General features: G+C 39.9%; 1 protein-coding gene across 1 annotated transcript in view; it reads right to left on the bottom strand.

Moving 5' to 3' along the window:
* Positions 1-15,727: 15,727 nt before the first annotated feature.
* Positions 15,728-19,720, bottom strand: part of PATJ (PATJ crumbs cell polarity complex component) — a 212,377-nt gene continuing 208,384 nt past the window's right edge. Inside the window, 1 exon segment of the mRNA XM_042463137.1 lies at positions 15,728-17,861. Coding sequence (XP_042319071.1) covers positions 17,715-17,861 — 147 coding nt within the window. The 3' untranslated portion in view covers positions 15,728-17,714.

The raw sequence follows: 19,720 nt of genomic DNA, 5'->3' as shown, positions 1-19,720 counted from the left end.
TGTCCATAATTTAACTACCAGTAACTATTTTGTATGGCTGTGTTTTATAAATAAGAGCCTTGGTGCTTGAAAGCATAGGGACTGATTGCATACAATGAAGTATCTTTTACTGCCCTTTGTCCCTAGTCCTCACATGGCAAGAAGGTAAGTGGCTTCTGTCTGCACAGAGATCCCTCAATATTGTCTTAATGGACATCATTTTTCTTCTCCTGTATGATTTTTAACATGTTTAGCCTAATAAAGATATAGCTACTTTGTGGATTTGGGGTTTTGTTGTTTTTATCACCATTTGGTGATTGTGCTGATCAGGTGGTAAGCTGAAACTGTGAAAGAGTTGTCAAGAGGTAGACCAGCACACAGAGAGAACTTTCATCTCATTTCATGTTGACTCAATAGAGCTAGCTCAAGATTTTTTGCTGTCTGTCATGAAATCACTGGAATTAATTTGCTCATATATATGGAAGTAATAGCATGGTTGTAGGCTCCATGCATACCCTCCAGCTCTCCCAGTTTGACATGGTTAGTCACGTTTAATACTTTGTTGTCCCACTTCTGCTGCTGCTTTTAAAATATTCCAGTTTCTCTCTCCTATTCTCACTTTCCCTCATTGTTGTCAGCTTAATTCAGTTGCTGTAAACCAAGTTCAGGGTGCAAAAGCAGTCTGCACTCAAGTCAACTCAGTGGAGGGAGAAGAGACGAGTAAGTGGAAACCTACAATTCCCAGTAGGCTCAGGCACAAGCAAACTGCTGCAGCCGCTCCTAGCCTGTGTGTTGTTCCACACTAATAACTTTTGCCATTTCACCCACACTGGTGTTGCTTGGCCACATTTGTTCCAGTTTTCATTTGTGAGATGTTGAAAGTAAGTGCATATGAAGCCTGATCATACTGAATCAGATCAGTGCTTCTTCCAGCACAGAATGGCCCACATGTATTTGAGGCATTTCTCTGAGGTCTCCAATCTTTCTCATTCCTGCTATTTAAATTCCCACCTACCTCAAATAAGCAATGTCAAGGAGTGAACCTGTATGATAATCAACACATGTGCTTTGCTCTGTACTATACATTTACGTGCCAGGTAACTTACAGTGGGCCCTCCACAGTTGCTTTAGTTAGAGGAGCAGAATCCCCAGTGAAAATGGAAAAACTGCAAATACCTCCCTCCCTCTTTCTTTCTTTCTTTCTTTCTTTCTTTCTAATACTCTCTAGGTATACTGCACTAGGTCTTCTAGTGCAACTTTTTGGCTGGAGGCTGATCATGGAATTGTGCGACGACCTACAAATCTCTAGGAATCTCTAGCTCCTCCAGTGTGATTCTATGGTCAACTTCCAGACAGGTAATTCTGGAGGACCTAGAGATTCTTAGAGAGAACATATTGATTAAATCTGTGAATAATCAAATCTGCAAAAGTCAAAGCCACAAATGTGGAGGGCCAATTGTGCATGCCTCATATATGTTAAAATCAGCTCCATCTTATAAGTAAAAAACAAACAAACAAGTACAGCTCCTATAAGTAATCAGTGTTTGCACATATAGGGCACATCACAGAGTCAAAATGTCATTCATGTAAGTCTAAAAAAAAAAAGGGATAGTCATGTTTTTCAAGCCCTTGAAGAGGTCAACAAGAATGATATTCAGATAATTCAGCATGTTGTATACTGCCTGGCAACAGCATGGCACTCTGGAGTCTTAAATAAGGTAAAGGCACAGTGAGATGGAGAAGTAATTATTATAAATCTCTCCAGGGCCCATCACAGAACCATGAACAAAATGTGATCAGTTAATTTCTCTTGGCTTCCCCCATCTGCAGAAATCAATGCTTATTGGCTTACAGTGCTAAAATGCATTAAGTCAGCAGGATTTTTTTTTTTAAAAAGAGATATCTCCCATGTTGCTGCTGACAACATCATCTAAATTGATAAAAGAAGAAATTAACGGTTTAGTGTGAAGGAGAAAGCCCAAAACTGTGTTCGCACATTGATAAAATGCTGTACAGCTAAACCACATCCCAGAAGGTTGTCTGTTTGATTTAGAAATTCGATTCAGAGCATAACAATAGCTATTGGAGAGGTAGCTGGAAAATATGTGCTGGCCAAATGGCTGTAATAAAGTTTGTTGTTGTTGCTGGATAATACAGTGACAGGTTTCTTATTGTCTCCCAGAACGGCATGCCTTCCAACATATCACTAATGGAAACTGGAACAGATGTGCCCAAGCAACATCAGAATATGGTCAAGAAGGCAAAAGTTATTAATGAAAACATACAAATTAGGAGAGGCTGCAGCTGTTTCCTCTTGCCAGAGACTACTCCTCTTTCTCTCTCATTCCCCCAGAGTTAAATGAGTGCAAACTGGTCTTGCACTTCAAACTTACAAGCTGAGAACAAAGGAGGAATGTGAGAGGAAAAGAGAGAGAAACTGAAACATTTAAAAAGCAGCTGAAAAAAGCAGGATGGCAGAGAATTACTTAGGACCGTTCCTGCCAACTCAAGACAGTTGGTGGGTATGAAATTAAATCTACATATATCAGATAATATGCATCACCATTTGTCTCTGATGTACTCTACAGTGGCAATCAAGATCTTGGGTTTTGATGAATAATATTGTTAGTACAGTAGAATGTGACAGAATAATATATGTTAGTAAAGAAAAAGAACATTTCACGTACGGAAAAAAACCCATAAAATATATTGTAAATGAGAAAGATAGATGGTATAGTAATTACAGCCAACTATTAGGAGATGGGAAGTCATTGGCTGCTGCCACAATATTATTAATTACATAAGATAACGTGCATTAATCCAAAGAGGCAGGGACTTTGTTAACCTTTAGATGTTGTTGGATCACACTTCTCATCATCCCTGATAATTGGCTGTCTTAGTTGAGGTTGACCAAAGTTGGATTCTAGTAATATTCGAAAGGCCACAAATTTCCATATATGTGATATTTCACTTTGGTATACATGCAAACCCATTGTATAATTTACCAGCATCCATTATTAAAAATAAAATAAAATCTGTCCGTTCAGTTTTTTCTGTTTTTTAAAATCTAATTTTCTGACTAGAGGATTTTTAAAAGGTAAAATTTATTGCCTTTTCTAAATCATGACTGCAGTTGTAAAATGTTGTCAGCTGCTCCACCTACTGAAATTTTGGTAGAACTAGGCAGAGGACTTTAAACAAATAAAATCAAGGGAGTACACATCATATATTAACTTTTTGTTCAGTGTGAAGTCGAAGGCTTTCATGGCCGGCATCCATAGTTTTTTGTGGGTTTTTTGGGCTTTGTGGTCATTTTCTAGAAGAGCTTATTCCTGACATTTCACCTGCATCTGTGGCTGGCATCTTCAGAGAATGTTTCTGTTCAATGCTTTACACATCAGAAATTGTTTTCAGTTTGATCAAAATTTTTCTATGTGGAAATCCAATAAAGAAATGACACAAGAAAAGAGCAATCAACATTTGTCAAGGGAGCACTCTCAAGGATTGTTTCTTTCTATGGCTGCTTTCAAATAAAAGAGTGTTCATGTTGAATTTTAGTTGGCATACTGCTGATTTCAACAGAGCTCTTTTCAGTTCACAGATTTGATTGAATGCTATGGAAGAACAAATTCTTACTTTTCGGTCAGAGAAACCTGTCCCCTGACAGTTCTTGTCACCCGATGCAGAAATTTTACATACCCTAAAACTTATCTCAGACATTAGCAATTTTATGTATGGATTACTTAAAGTTCTTCTGCCACTTTTTTTACTATATTTATTTCTACATTTTAATTTAAATTAAAAAAAATATTGCATCTTTTTTAAAAAAAAGGTTTTCACTTTTTTAAAGAATATCTTAGGGTGCATCTACACTATAGAAATAATGCAGTTTGATACCACTTTAAGTGCTGTGGTTCCATCCTATGGAATCAGGGGATTTATAGTTTTACAAAGTTTTTAGTCTTCTCTGCCAAAGAGTTATGGTGCTTCACCAAACCATACATCCCATGATATTGTAGGATGGAGCTATGGCAGTTAAAATAGTGTCAGACTGCATTATTTCTACAGTGCAGATGCATCCATTGTCAGGAAAAAGCCACATGGGATATATAGTCACAAGAAATATAATATGTATATGAATGTATTTGAAAGTAACATGACACAGCAAAAGTTATTGAATTGTCACACAGGTGTTGTAAGTAATGTAATTAGAAGGTCCTGAAAGCCAAGGACATATGAGGCAATGACAAAGTGAAAAGGTGCAAATTGATATCACCTGAGAGTCATTGAGTGGACAGTAATGTATGATGCAATGTGAGGTCTAGATTGAGCCAAGTATGGTATGTCAATCATAATGTATGTACACGCCCAGGAGGTGGCAACTGTATAATGAATAGAGAGACAAATGTCTATATAAGCAATAATGTATGGCAATACTTTTTTGTGGGTATTGAGGAGTATAGTAGTGTGAGTTTTGTGAGTAGTGAATTGTTTTGTGCATAGTGTATATATTAGAATAAAAGTAGATCTTTTTAAGAAGACTACTGTGTTGACTGGTGTCTTGAGAGCTGAACAAGAACCAGCAGACTCCAGAGAAGATTGGAAGACATCTTCAGCCAATTCTCAGAGCTACTGGTCAAACTGGTTGTTCTTCCGCTGACCAGGGGGGTGAGAGTGAAAGCCAGGAGAAGAGCTGCAACTCCCATCATCCCTAACATCCTTAGTGTATTCTTGCTACAAAGGCATTATGAAAACTTCAAAAAAAAATTCAACATAAAATAAATGATAGAAAATACCTTCCACAAAAAAGGAAAATGTCATACTTTTTACTCATAATTTCAACCCTATCGACTGCAGTTGACTCACAGTAAAAACAAATCTATTCCAAAGGTCAAGACTGATTTTCTAAAAGATAGAAAACCATTACTCAGGTAGTCCTTTCTTGCTGCCTGATTTCAGAAAAGTGTTGCCACAAAAAGTCCTCATAATCTGAGACTTTCTATGCTTTGCAGGGCACCCTTGATAGCTATTAAACTCTTTGGCGGGATACAGACCGCCGCTTTGCGGTGCTCCCCCGCCGCCGCCATTTGCTCCGTGCGGGAGCCGCAGCAGCCAAACCGCGCGACTCCCGCGCGGAGCAAAAAAGAAGCTCCATTTCGGAGCTTCTTTCTGCGGCGCATCTATGATGTCGCGAGGCGCCGCAGGCGCATTCGCGACGTCATAAGCGCCGCGACACGTCTGGACGCTATGCGTCCAGTACGTAAAGATGGCGGCGCCCATGTGGAAGGGGCGCCGCCATCTTGTACGTACTGTATACGTACTAGGGTTAGGGGGTGCGGAAGCACCGCCCCTTCCTAACCCTAGTACGTATACAATACGTAGTTTATGGCGGTGTGTATCCCGCCTTTATATGGATTCCTGTTGCTGACATACATTGGTGTAATCCACAGTTACACCAGCATATGGTCTTTTTTTGAATATTACACAAGAAGTGTGTACCTCCTTTTGCAATACCTCCATTGTGCATGTACCTGAAAGTTCTCCACTTGCTCTTGAGCACCCTGAGAAAAAAAGAAAGCAGCCTTATTGGGAAGGGACTGGAAGTGCTTCTCCTTTTGCTGGGTGCTTAAGATCATCCGGAATATGCATGGGCAAATCCTTGCCTTGATCAGCCACCAGGAAGATGGAGCTGCTGTTGCACAGGGGCCCATTCACACTGCACAGTTATTCTGCTATGATTCCATTTCAACTGCCATGGCAATAGTCTCTAGAACACTGGGCCTTGTAGGCACTACAGGAGTTCTGTGGCTGAGAATTCTAAAAGTCAGTCATAGCTCCATATCCACAGAATGCTTTATCCATGGAGTCTACCATCCACAGCTTGAAAATATTTTTAAAATACAGTATATAAATTCCAAAAAGCAAGCCTTAACTTTGCCATTTTATATAAGGGGCACTGTTTTACTATGCCATTGTATTTATTGGGACTTGAGTATCCATGGAATTTGGTAACCACGAGGCATTCTGGAACCAAACCCCAGTGAATACCAAGGATCCATTCTACCCTGCCCCAAACAGCTAATCCCAGGAATCTGTAGGATGTTTCCATGACAGTTACAGCAGAATCACAGTGCTATAATTGAGTAGTGTGAACAGGCTCAGATGAAAGGGAGCAGCTTCCACCCGCTCTGTCAAAGCCATAATTACACTAGCCAACAATTGCACTCCCCTAGCACATTACAAGAGTTTGACCACTCATTTCTTTCACTCATTTCCCCAGAGACATTTCTACATTCCAAGCTGGTAGATTAGGGAAAAACGTGGGCCTCCATATGTTGTTGGACTACAGGTTCCAGCATCATTTAGAAACCACATTGAGCAGATCAGAATCTTTCCTACCAAGGTAAGATGTATTTCTGTTTAAGCTGTAGAAATTATTTCCATATGTGCATCTACAATTAAAATTTAGCATATAAAAACAGTATCCAAGCTTTGTTGCCTGTTCACTTTCTTTTAGGCCACCAAATGGCCACTATACTGGCATTACACATGGCTGCCTCCTATTGGGATGAGTAGATTTGAGTAGAACATTTAACATGGGAACTGAAATTCATACTCAGCAGACATCCCCAGGGCATAGAATACTGTTCTTAAGAAATAATTCATTCTTCCTCAATATTACTGCTATTAGGGTTCCCAGATCTCAAGTCCTTCTGCTCCATTTTGCGTGGGGGAGGGAGGGAATACAAAAGAGGAATACTGTTTTTCAAATTCAAATTTTTATTGCTTTTGACCAAAGGTCATTGCATAGCACAACAATATAACAGTACATATAACAATATAACAATATAAAAATACATGTAAATTATATCTAAAATGTGAGTATCTCATATTTGGTATAGAATGTATACTGTTTTGAAAAGTGTGTGCATGCATGCACACAAGCATGTGCATTTATATATACTCCCCTTTGTTATACTTTTGTTTAATAATTTGGGTAGCATTCTCTGTGCAATTGTAGTTTATGCTTAATGCATCATGCCTAATGATAACACCATATCATCCAACTATCTTGATTAGGCAGACAGTTCCAATTAATCCTCTGTCATCCCACTTTTTCAGTTGCTTTTAAAATCTTCCAGTTTCTCTCCCCCACCATTTTATCCCATTGCCTCAGATTATTTCATTTGCTGCAAATTGAGTTCAAAGTACAAAATGAGTCTGTACTCAACTCAGCAACAGGGAGAGGAGAGGGCAGAATTTTGCCCTCCTCCCATACCACACCATACAGAATCCTTAGAAATGTTTTTTGTACTAAAGTTTCTCATAAATTGTAATTCCCATATATCACTGAATGTAATGGTAATACAATTGGCCCTTGATACTGGGAGGGGGGTAGTCCATTCTGGACCACCCCATGGATGGCAAAAAAATGTGGGACCTCAATTCCCGTTCTTCTTAATGGTGGCACACCACATGCACCACACCATTGGGGGAGAATGGGGTGGGTGGGACCATCCGTGGATGCTCCAATCCCCCGATGGCAAGCCTGCAGTTGGAAAGGGCCGACTGTAGTTCTGACATAAACAACTGGCAAAATTATACATTTAAATTACAATATCATACACACATCCAAAATATATTTACATGTACAGTACATAGTTTTATGTGGTCAAAGTGAAACCTTGGCAAGATGTGATGTTTTTAAAGAAAAATTTAAATGAATATTTTTAAAAATAATATTAAAAAATAAAATTAATTTTAAATCCTTCTCTTCCCACTGAGCCTTGTCTCACTCACACCATCTCTCCAGCATTTTAAAGGGAAATAGGCAAACACCACAACCTGTTTCTACCAAAAAGAGGTTTCGGGACCAGTAGTGTCACTCTCCTTTAGGTGTCACCCAGTGCAGCCTGCACTTCTAGCAGCATCTAGTGAGGCCCCTGTAACAATCTGCTTTTCAAGCTCTGAACAAGACCTTCTAACATACACCAGATACGTAAATCCAGTATGTCATTTTCATAATAGATATCTCACACTAGAGGGCAGTAAGCAAGCAAGACCCCATCAATTCAAAGAAATGCTTCCCCCCCCCCACACTTTTTGTGAGGCATTCCTTCATTACAGAAAAGAAGCCCAAAGTCACTCCCAGCAAGATGTACTGCTCTTGAATGTATATGGTCAAATAATCTAACAGCTTGTCTACTCACACAGAATCTAAAAATTTAAGAGAATATAATTGTAATGTGGAGGGCTTATTGGCAAGATTCGTGGCAGCAAAGGGTTATTTTTTTCCCCATTCGCCAATAAAAGCATATATCTTCCAGAGTCCATTTTGTCCTGCAATAATAATTTATTTAATTTTTACCTGCTTCCCAAAATGAACAAAAATGATAGACCCCAGAGAACATTAATGGCTCATAACAGGAGAGTTATGGATGGATTTCCTGCTTATCTGGCAGGAATGCCAAAGCACAGAGCTGTAAAGAAGATAAAATTGTCTCAGCTGAAGATGATCTTGCAATTTGATGTCATAGAATAAAATTGCTTTACAGTAGAAGGCTGGAGATAATAGAGAAGAAGCTCCACTATGCAGTTTCAGGGTGAGGGAGGTCAGTGTGGAAAATATATTTAAGGGCATATTCTTAAAACATGAGCATAGCCTGGAGATTTGAAACACCCATCAAACAGAAAGACGAGACACTACCCTTTTCACATTTCTGTATCTGAAACTACATACTGGAAATAATTGCTTTCCAAGTACTTGCCTTCCTTCTCATTTCTTCTTTGATTCTGGTAGTTCCTCCTTCCCTATCAGATTGTCCATACACATGGGGCCAGGATGGAACAAGGAAATAGGGAAAGCATGCTCACAACACACCAGTTCAGATGTGACCGGTCCTGAAGGACCTTAGCTTTATCCAGAAACTTCTTCCAGCTTCTCAGTTTAAAAACTCCAGCAACCCAGTAAGTACCATATGGAGCCATGTACCATAGGCAGCCATGAAAGAACTAGCTAAGATCCTCAAGGGTAAAGATGTATCATTAAATTCCAAAGAGTCGCCCAGTTTCTCTGTATAGTCATGAAAGATGGACAGTGGACAAAAGCTGACAGGAAGGAAATCAACTACTTCTTATAGGCGGATTTGCCATCCGCGGATTTGACCATCCGCGGATGGCAAATCGGGAAGTTGTCCCCAATGGTGGCGTGCATGCACATGAGTTGCCATTAGGGACAACTTCTTTCTCCTCCCCTCCTCTCCTCCCTTCCCTCCCTCGCTTCCCTCCTCCCTGCCTCCCTGCCTCCCTTCCCTCCCTCTTACTTACCTTGAAGGCCTCCGTTCGCTGCCGCCGCCATGGGAGAAACCGGGTGGCAGTGGCAGCAGCAGCAGAGGCCAAGCCCTGGCCTCCTTGCCGTTGCCGTAGAAGGGCCTGATGGCGGTGCTGGAGGCCTCTTGGCCCCGAACAGCACCGCCACCAGACCTTTCCTGCGGCGGCGGTGAGGAGGCAGAGCCGCTGCACTGGAGGCCTTCAAGGCCTCCAGCACCGGCATCCTCGAGGCCTCCGCTGCTGCAGAAGGGCCAGATACCGGTATTGGAGGCCAAGAGGCCCCAGCACCGATATCTGGCCCTTCTGCGGCTGCTGCGGCGACAAGGCCGGGTGACGGTGCAGGAGGCCATCAAGGTCTCTGGCATTGCTGCCCACCGCGCCTCCTCTTTGCCGCCTCCACGCTTTGCCTTTCGAAGTGTGTGTGTGTGTGTGTTTTTGCATGAATGTGAATATACAGATATATACAGTATATGTGTGTGTGTGTGTGTTGCTGTGAATGTGACTATATACAGTAGATATGTATATAATCCTGGCCAGGAAGAGGGCTGTGTCCTCTAGCAAGGCAAGGCTCCGGGTCTCCTGCTGGACGGAAATGTATATAATAATAGAGCCTCTTATAAGGTGCTGTTCCAGGAGCAAGAGGAAATGAAAGTAGCAGAAGCACACACACATTCTACGTCACCCAATTAAAAAAAAGGGGGAAGGTGCCTGGTGCAAGCTCCGTTCATGCCCTCCCTCTGCCCTGCCCTGAACTTACCCTTCGTCCTGCTTAATGTGCATAGACTGTCAAAAATAAAAAATAAAGAGAGTCTCCTTCCGCAGCCTGATTTCCCTTCATCCCTCCTCTGGCTGCGGCTGGGGAAGGATGACAGCTAAAGAGGGGGCAGGGAAGGAGGGCAGCATCCAGAGTCCCACTGAGCATGTGCAAGGGGGGCGATTCGAATTGTTGAACCCTCAAAGTATGCTCTGGTGTGGTAATGCAATGTACACTCACTCCGCTTTGCTTGAATCCGCATCACGTGACTTGCTTGGAATCGAACTGACTTGGCTTCCCTCTCACTTTGGAAGGGCAGCGGAAAGGCAACCAGGTGTGCTAAAACATCATGTTTTAACCTTAATTCGCATTGCTAGACAGGAGTGACTTTGGATCTGGTGTGTAAAAACATCACACTTTGCATTGCTAGAATAGGAGTGACTGCGGATCTGAGCTGCAAACCCCCCCCACATGTGATAAGGTCCTAAGCAGAGACAAGTGGAGCAAATGAACATGGACATACAGGAGGAAAGAATTTAGGGCCCTTTGGCGCCACACAATTACAGTCTTCTGATTTTTCTGTAAGTGTCATAGTTCCATCCTATTAAATCCTGGGATTTCCAGATTAGGGAGGGGTGTTCAGAATTCCCACAAAAGAGCTCTGGTATCATAGCAAACTACTAATCCCAGGATTTCATAGGAAGTAGCCATGGCAATGGAAGCAGGGTGCTATAACCCTTAGTCGAGACTGAGATGCAGGTGCCTCACCCACAAACAAGCCAGCTCCTTTAAATGCCCCATTATGAGTTTATTCAGAAAGGAGAAAAGTCCCTGGAAGTATTGAGAGTTCCCAGGATTTTTTTAAGTTTTGATTTTACTTGCATATTCATAGTTTTGCATCCAAACCCTTCCTTGAAGTCCCCTGCGTTCCCCTCCCTCTTCCGTGTTTTTCCTCCTCTCACTCTCACTGGTCACGTGTCACATCTAGACTCAAGCAACATCACAGCAACTGACTTTCGCCAGTTTTCATTGAGCCCTTTCTAATTATCATTCAGGCACTATAGTCAAAGTGTTAAAGTGCATCAGCGATATTACACTCATTAAGTCTTAGGATCATTTTCTTTTATTGCTAGCATTCCTCTTTCCCCCACTTGATCTCTGTTGAAGCTGGTATATGGCTGTTTTTTTGGAGAGATACATTTCATTTTGGAAAAGAATGGATTAATTTAAACTGACCCGGGAAATGAGAATATAAAGTCCTTGATAATGTTGGGAGTTCCCTGGGAAATCTTTGGGATGGGGAAAACATCATGTAGATCTCAAAATAAAAATTGGTTTCTTGTCTGGAGAAGCTCAAAGACAGACTTTTAAAATGACTGCTGATAAATCCTAATGTTCAGAAAGCTACTCTATGGGTGAATTTCTTTGGGCAGAAGTTGGAGAAGGGAACTGCAAGGCTGGGCAGATAGTTTTACAGTAACAGTAGCCATATGTGGTCACCAATCTTGATTTTGTGGCCCTTGAGGCCATCAGATTCTTAGCTGTCATTTTTCTGGACACTGATAAAAAGGCAAGAGCCCTTAAAAATCTCCAGGACTGGCAATTCACCTTCTAAGTAGGATTCATTCCCCTTCACATTTTATTTATCATGGACTTCCACGTACACTATTCAGAAACGTGGTTGGACTTTTTTCTGGGGATATTGGGGGGGGGGGTCCCCCTTTTTTGGGGATTTTAGGGGGGGGTAGTCCAATCAGCCCCAAATGGGTCCTGGGGTCAAAAATTGGTCCCTTGACTGGTTGCAGTAGCCCATTCCTGCTTGAAGGACTCATATTGCCTATTTCTGAAATCTCTTGGCCCTCTCATGCTTCCTGTCCTCATCTATCAGCAAGCAGCTTAGAAAATACTAACAAAATTTGGATATGGTAAAACCCCTGTGCTTATGTGAATCCTGCACACAACATAAGACTTCATTTTTGTTGAGTACATCAATAGCAAAAATGTACAACAAAGTAAATACTGTATCTCTTACAGCAGACCTCAAGCATTTCCTGCTATCTTTATGTCCACTGATTTCATTTCAAGTATACTTGAAAATCTGTCTTCATCGTAAAGGGATTCCAATATCACAGAATTGGCCAGGAATATGAGCAAGCCACCTAATAGCAGAGAAGGGAAACAATGATTATGGCTGTTTCGAAATGAATACTGGCAAGAAAATGTAACAGCTGGAGAGGAATACCAGTATTATGAGCAAACAGCACCACTGTAAAATAAATGTTTGCACATGTATAATCTTGGAAGTAAAACCTCATTTGGTCCTCTCTCATAAAGAAAACTGCACAATCTTATTACTTCAGTAATCTCTGTAGGTCATACTTCCCTGGTTGTAAGCATTAATTGCAAGAAACCTAGTGGCAATTTTAGCTGGAATGAAATCTGACAAAATGGTCTTCTTCCTGGTTAATGCCTACTTGACATTACCTACATATCTAGAAGATAGTATTATTTAAATGACTTACACACTGATGATGTAAATAATTTTAAACATTGTGCACGGTTTAAGAAAAGCACAATTAACATCTACTTTTAAAATAAACACAGAGAGGGCTTTGTGTTTTTTTTAAAAAACTATAAAGTATGTAGTTTGAGCCTATATGAGCTTGTCTGTGTTTTGAGACTACCTAAGGAAATCAGTCTCTTAAGTCCCAATGCCCTCACAGATACATCTGGTAAAAACACAGGACAGGGCCTTCTAGCTGGCTTTTTCCAGGCTTTGTAACTCCCTTCCTAGAGGAATTAGACTGGTGCCCTCCATGCTATCCTTTCCTAGGCAGGTAAAGTCCTTTTCGTTTTGCCAGATCTTTGAAGGCTGATTGTCATGGTGAAAAGGGCCCTTCAGAATGTGTTGTGCTGTTCATTTGTTGTTTTAATTTTAATGACCAGACTTTTAACTGCTTTTAATTCTGTAGTTAGTTGAATTATATTTTTAACTTAAGCATGATCTCATTTTTTTTAATGATATGATGTTTTGGATGCCAGTTTCCCATTTGGCATTTCTCTCCCTCCCCAATCCATTTTGGATCAAGCATAGACCTCCCGTCTGGGACATTTTTAAAAGACACATTGGCCTCATTCCCATTTACAGATAAATCGGTGTGCGATCCGAATCAATGGACCGATTCAACATTGGAGTGTGGTTCCCACTACGTTTGCCCCGACTGCATTTTCTGTCATCAAAATAACCCACTTGTGGTTCGCATTCATGAATGAAGCGATTCAAAATGATTCGGCTCCAGCCAGCCAAAGGGCAAATTTGAATCAATTCCACTTGTGGTTCACAAGTGTGTTGAATCGATTTGGTGAAAAAGAAGCAGAAAAAAATCAGCATCAAAAAGACATGGGTTAAATGGGTCTGGTGCATGGCCCCCTTCATCAAATTGCTTCAGCGAACCAGGGTTGTTTGAACCGATTCAAAACGGATTGCGATCCAGTTTAAATGGTTGTGGGAATAAGGCCATTTTTTCCTGCTTCCCTTAGAAAGCTGGCAGATTTCCAACCTCCCTGCTGCACCAGCTGTAATATTGTCGCCCTTCCCTCTTCAAATCATTTCTGAAAATATTGGCCCCTTTTCCATTTTGTTGGTCTTCTTCTCTCAACATATGTAAAGTGGGAACGGAAATAATATTCATAATGTTTCATACCAGGTTGAACAACATATTTCTTGATAGTCTGAAAAATCCGATGAGAAGATTGATCAAACAGCAAGAATTTTGTACAATTTTCTTCTGGTGCTCAAACATCCCAAAGTGTTGTGAAGGAATTATTATGTGCAGAAAAACACAACTGGGGTGGGAGGGGCTGGGGTTTTCTGCACAAAAAACCCAGGTATACTACACAGAGAACACTCTCTTGTGCAAGAAGCATGTTTTCAGCACACATGCAAAAAGATTTTTGGATAAAAAGGTCAAGTGCTTTTCTTCGCAGAATAACTCCTCCACAACACCTGGGAGCCTTCAAATATTGGAGAGTATTTTTAACATTAATTTTCTTCTGCAATGCAGAGAAACTACCATAATTATTCCCTCTTATGAGGATGAAATAGTTTTAGGATTTCATCCCTTAAAAATGTCATTTGATAGGGCTTTGGTATGCTCTGTCTAAACAGAAATGTTCATTATAATTGTTTGAACTGCAAACCATCCTTGTCACCACACCGACACAATATTTTGGAATCGTCTTTCCCGTTACCCTTCCAGTGCATCTGTATGTCTGGCTCATAGGTACTGGGTAAGCAAGCAAGACCATCAGAGCTCTTTCTTTACAATTTAACGTGTGTGTCTCCCAAGTATGTATTAAAAGTACTGATTTATCCACAGCCAAATACTACTGATGCTTCTTTCTCCTAACAGTCCACAAGTAAGGAATTAGATGATAATTTCTCTTTGCATGTGGAAGGGACTAAGAGCATGCCTGCTTTCTTCTACAGGCCTGAAGCATTTTCCCCATCTCCATGAGTACCCTACACACATACAAATCCATTGTGCAAAGACCCAAGCAGTGTGCTCAATTGCCTAGATAAAATCCAATGACCAGCCATGGGATTTTGACCTCCATGCTCTGAATGCCATATTTCAGTAGCGGTTTTCAACTATTACATCATGGCACTGAAATGTAAAGACATACTCTATTTTCCCGTTTATACAACTGGCCTGACTAGAAATTATTTTCCAGTAGCTTCATTTTACAGAAATTCTCTAATCCTTGTAAACACTGCTTGTACTTCTGTGTATTAAATGTAACATGTCTGCAAGCTACCTGTGAATGTATGGCAATCCAATGAACTTTAGAGGATTTTCTTAAGCAAGGAGTATTCAAAGATGGTTTGTCATTACCTTCCTCTTCCTACAGCCATGCACTTGTAGTTATTTCTTTCCAGGTACATCAGGAACTACCACTATATTTGTACTCATTCACTACAATTGTGGATTGCCAGAGAATGACAGCTAATGGCTCAGGTACTGGAGCCAGTTGAGGGAAACACCACATTGGGTAGCACTGGCCTATAGCACCTGGTCTTACATTGCAGTCTCTCTTCAAGCATATTATTATATTGGGAATTCCAATTTCAACATCTGTGTGGACACAAGAGTTTATTTTACTTGAGAGAGCCAATAAACCTCTTGCCTAGCTTTCTAATTCCAGGCAGTTTGCAGTTCAGAACTCATGAGGCACTCAGCCTCATTCCAAGAGCTCTCTCTGTGCATATGAATCAATTCAGGTCTATGCAAGATCAATATGTTCCTTGTCCAGCAGCCTGTTATATGGAAAGGGAGAAGAGGCAGTAAGAGATAGAAAGCAAGTAATGGCAACAGAGAGACTAATAAAGAGATGGCACAGACATTGGCACACACACACTGTCTGGGTCATCTCTTTCTCACACTCTCGCTTCCTCTCCCCCAGTATGTGCATATTTGGCTGTGGACTTGTCCGCAAAAACCTTCATACCTACTCACTTTCAGTTTCAAGCCTAGAAACAGATCATCCTTGAGCGAATGTGGCCCTTAACAGAAAAAAAGCTTCCCACTCACATTCTAACACTTCATGGACAGGTAGGTTTTGGAGTATGTAGCAATGTTAAGTCTTTTGTAATATACCACCATACATATGCAAGTAAATTTTATTTAGAATCTTTGGAAGTCATAAAACATCTTATTTTACCAATATACATAAACATACAATATGTTTTTCTGCCTTCCTCCCCCTTCACAGCCAGAAGCCCATAATCCCCCCTCCCCAAAAGCACAAAGCAGACTTAAAGACACAGGGCACAATCTACTAGTCCATTTTGCTGTGGAAGGCCAATCATACTTTTACACAGCTTATATTTGCTTCAGTTGGATTCATCTCAGGACAACATCCCACCAAGCTGTGCCCTTGGTCTGTGATATATAGCACCCATCCCCAACATGCCCACATAGTCACCAGTCTATCTGCAGATTGCAGTGCAGTTTTTGGCAGTACTATATGTGACAGAAGAGTGCAAATTACAAGCAGCAATCATGTAATCTTTCCATTTGAGCTTCAAGAAGTGCAAATTATCTCAGCACAAAAGCTCTACATTCACTGTATCAGAAAAATGTGCGTAGAAGGAAAAGGATTCTTTCCTATTTGAAAGAATGGTTACAAAAAAAATCCAATGATGATTTTTTTTGGTCAAGCCTGAACAGAATATTTGTGATGTTTTGGCAACAATCCTTAATGCAACTCAAAATAAGCTGCTTCTTCAAGCTGAATATAGAACTGAAGTCTAATATCAGCTTATTTTGAGAAACAGAATGCCTCCATTCTTAAAATGGAGAACTTAAAAGAGTTCTTCAGTTTTCTTAATGAGACATATTCTTGGCATTTCATGTAAATATCACTATTAATCTGCACACTGAAATCTGGGAGTGAATTCCATTTCAAAATTCTTATAAAGTTGCTTTCAGGCACTATTCATGGATTACCCACAAGGCATTCCGATAACTCAATGCACTTTGTGATTATCTAGATCCAAACATAGCACACAAAACAAAAGACGACATTCTTAACAAGACAAATCACACTTTCTTTGACTATTTCTTCCTCACCTTTGACCAATTTAGCACATATGCTTTATTCTACACAGTCAAGTTGAATGTTATTGCATTTCAATTATATTGCAGTAAACATATATTATACAGAAGTTGCAGGGTTTAGACAGAAATTCATCACTTTCTGTATTGATGAGACATTGTACCATAAAACTGACCAAGAGATACTTAATCCACCAGGTTCCCTTCACTCTTCATTGCAGTGTTATCAATATAAATAATAACAAGTAGCCCTATTACAAATTAAGGTGCTTTCTTCTGCCTCCACTGAGTTAAGTTTACATTGTACAAACCATTCCTATTGCTTAACCAGCTCCCTTCAGACAGACCTTCGAGACGATTCTAGTCAGTCCAACAGAAGACTAGTTCAGGAACTAGATAACATCAAACAGGACTAATGTACAATCAGAGGAGAGGAAGAAAATTGACTCATCATAATTACAACTAAGTTACTTATATCTACCCAGAGAGATTAGACAGGGATGCTGGCATTTCATGATTAGAACTTCATATACAATTAATTTCCCATAGGAGGGTTTGATATTTCATCATTTGGAACAGAAGTAATTGAATTATGCTTTAATGTTTTCTGGCACAGATAAAAAGAGAATTAACATAAGCAAACCATGAATGAGATGAAAAATCACTCAGCATTTTTTTTTGTTCTTTAGATGGGATCCAGCAATAAGCCATATTCTTCCTGGTGTGTATGCTAATTTTAGTTTCAGTGATTATACTTCCTACTAATAGATGTTTAATGATGGGCAAAAGCAGGAAATAGGAAGCACACCCAAGGAAAGAAGGGATGGAGGAAAGGGTAGAGCTAATGGTTTCACTAACCAAAGTAAACTTTTTCAATGGCTTTAATCACAGGCAACATAATTAATGTGTGCTACTGTTAGCTAGAGTTGGATTTTCATCTCACACAGGGGCTGTATACTCTAAACTGATTTACAGCAGCTCTAGCAAGGTTTAGGAATAATTGCACCCAGCCCAGATTACAGTTGCAGCAAAGCTCATGACAACACTGTTAGTGTTACAGTCCCCCTTTGGAGCTTTAATATGGCTACAGCTTGCTCATGAGTCACACCTTCCAGAGTTTCTCCATTAACTGCTAAAATCTGATCACCACGCTTCAGTCTTCCATCATCAGCAGCTGCTCCCTGGTGAAGAAACAAGAAGAGTAAGCATATTAGAGGTCCTGCAATTTTACGGGGAAGGAGGAGTAGGCAACGAGATAGACACAAATAAGGCACTCTTCTTTTACTTCTACCTCCTGGATTATTCATAGCAGTTAATGCTCCAAAGATAGAAGGAGGTTCTGTTCTATTTACCTTCTGGAGGGTTTGCTAAATGTTCCCCCTGTCAAAGTGTTTTGACCATTTGTTCAATCTTTGAATGCATTGTTTAAAATGCATTCATATCCTATTTTGCCAATTTGACAATTAGACCCTGTTATATAAGATGATATATGGGTTTGATCATAAGCACACACATGTACACTGTTTGTGGAAAATAGGGCTGTAACTCCTCACTAATTTTCTACTCTGAGTAAACAACAAGGAATTTTAGGAATTTTCTTCCTGGTCTGAGAATTTGGGAGTTATTCTGCACAAAATGTGCATTGATTGTTTTGAAACAGCATTCTCTTTGCAGAAAATAATATAATTGTGCATAAATATTATTTTCAGTTCAGAAAATTCTGTTTCCTCTGCAGAGAAGCTGTTTTCTGGACAAAGCCATGCACAAATTTTGTACAGAGTGAGATCTTGAACTAAAGCACTGCCTGTGCAGGAAACTAAATTTCCATGCATAAAATTATATTTCTGTGCAGAAATGCTATTGTCTGCACAGAGGATGATGTCTCATGCACAAAAATAACTATTTTCTGTACAAAGCAACCACATGCAAATTTTGTGCAGAGTAAGTCCTGAATTATGAAAAGTGACATCAGTCCAAGATTCTTCTCATCAGGGTTTCTCAACACTCAGGAAGCTTGCCTTTGATCATTTTGGGGGGGAATATTTGCAAATGTTCTCTTCACCCCTATTAGAAAATGGGAATTCACAGTCAATAATTTGAAGAAGAAAAAGGAGTACTAATGGGGATAATGCAGCACACCAATGTTTCCAACTTCATGAGTGAATTTGAATTAATTCTTCATTAGTTCATTCATCCATCCACTTATTTTACTCCCCCTTTCCCCCAGAACTGGGATTCAACATGATTTATAATTTAAAATAAATACAATTTAAATAAAAAACCACATATATTTATCATTAAAATTTAATTAAACTGTCAATACCTTTACAAACATTAAAATGTAATAAAGGTATCAATAACATTAGTAACAATTTGAAAAAATGAATAAAAAATAGAACTCCCCCATAAAGAACAGAAAACAGCTTTTTTTTTTAAAAAAAGGGAAGCTCCTTTAAAAAGCCTCCTTTTTTAAAATTAAAGAAAAGGTTCTCAAAAGTCTGTTGAAAAGAAAAGTATTTACTTGACCAAAAAAAGAAAGAAAGAAAGAAAGAAAGGAAAGGAAAAAGGAAGAGGGGGCCATCCTACCATCCTTAAGAGGGGAATTTCAGAGCCTAGTAGTGGCCATAAGAAAGCTTTATTCTGGTATGGAGTTCATAGTTGAGTAACTAGCCAAGATGGCTATGTATACAATTGTACATCTGATCTAACCTTCTACAGAACTAAAATAGGGAGCTCACACAAGAGGTGTAAATCTGTTTATAGCTACTGCTCCACTTTCTTTATCCACCTCTCTATTCGAACTCTTTTAAAACCCTGGGCACACCTGTACATTCTCATTAAATAAACTCTCATACATCTCATTACCCTGCCTCCCACTTTTTCACATTCCTGTCTGTTGATAATTTCTCTCTGTACACATCTGTGCAGAAAATGTTCCTGGCTCTAATTTCAAATTCTGCATATTCTAACAAAAATGTAAATAAGAAATGTACAGCTATCCATGCATGCAATTTACTACAAAATAATCTTGCTGTGTAAT

This window comes from Sceloporus undulatus, chromosome 4 (genome assembly GCF_019175285.1).
Source record: "Sceloporus undulatus isolate JIND9_A2432 ecotype Alabama chromosome 4, SceUnd_v1.1, whole genome shotgun sequence".
Lineage (NCBI taxonomy): Eukaryota > Metazoa > Chordata > Lepidosauria > Squamata > Phrynosomatidae > Sceloporus > Sceloporus undulatus.
The sequence above is the reverse complement of the archived record's forward strand: the minus strand, read 5'-3'. Positions and strand labels throughout refer to the sequence as shown.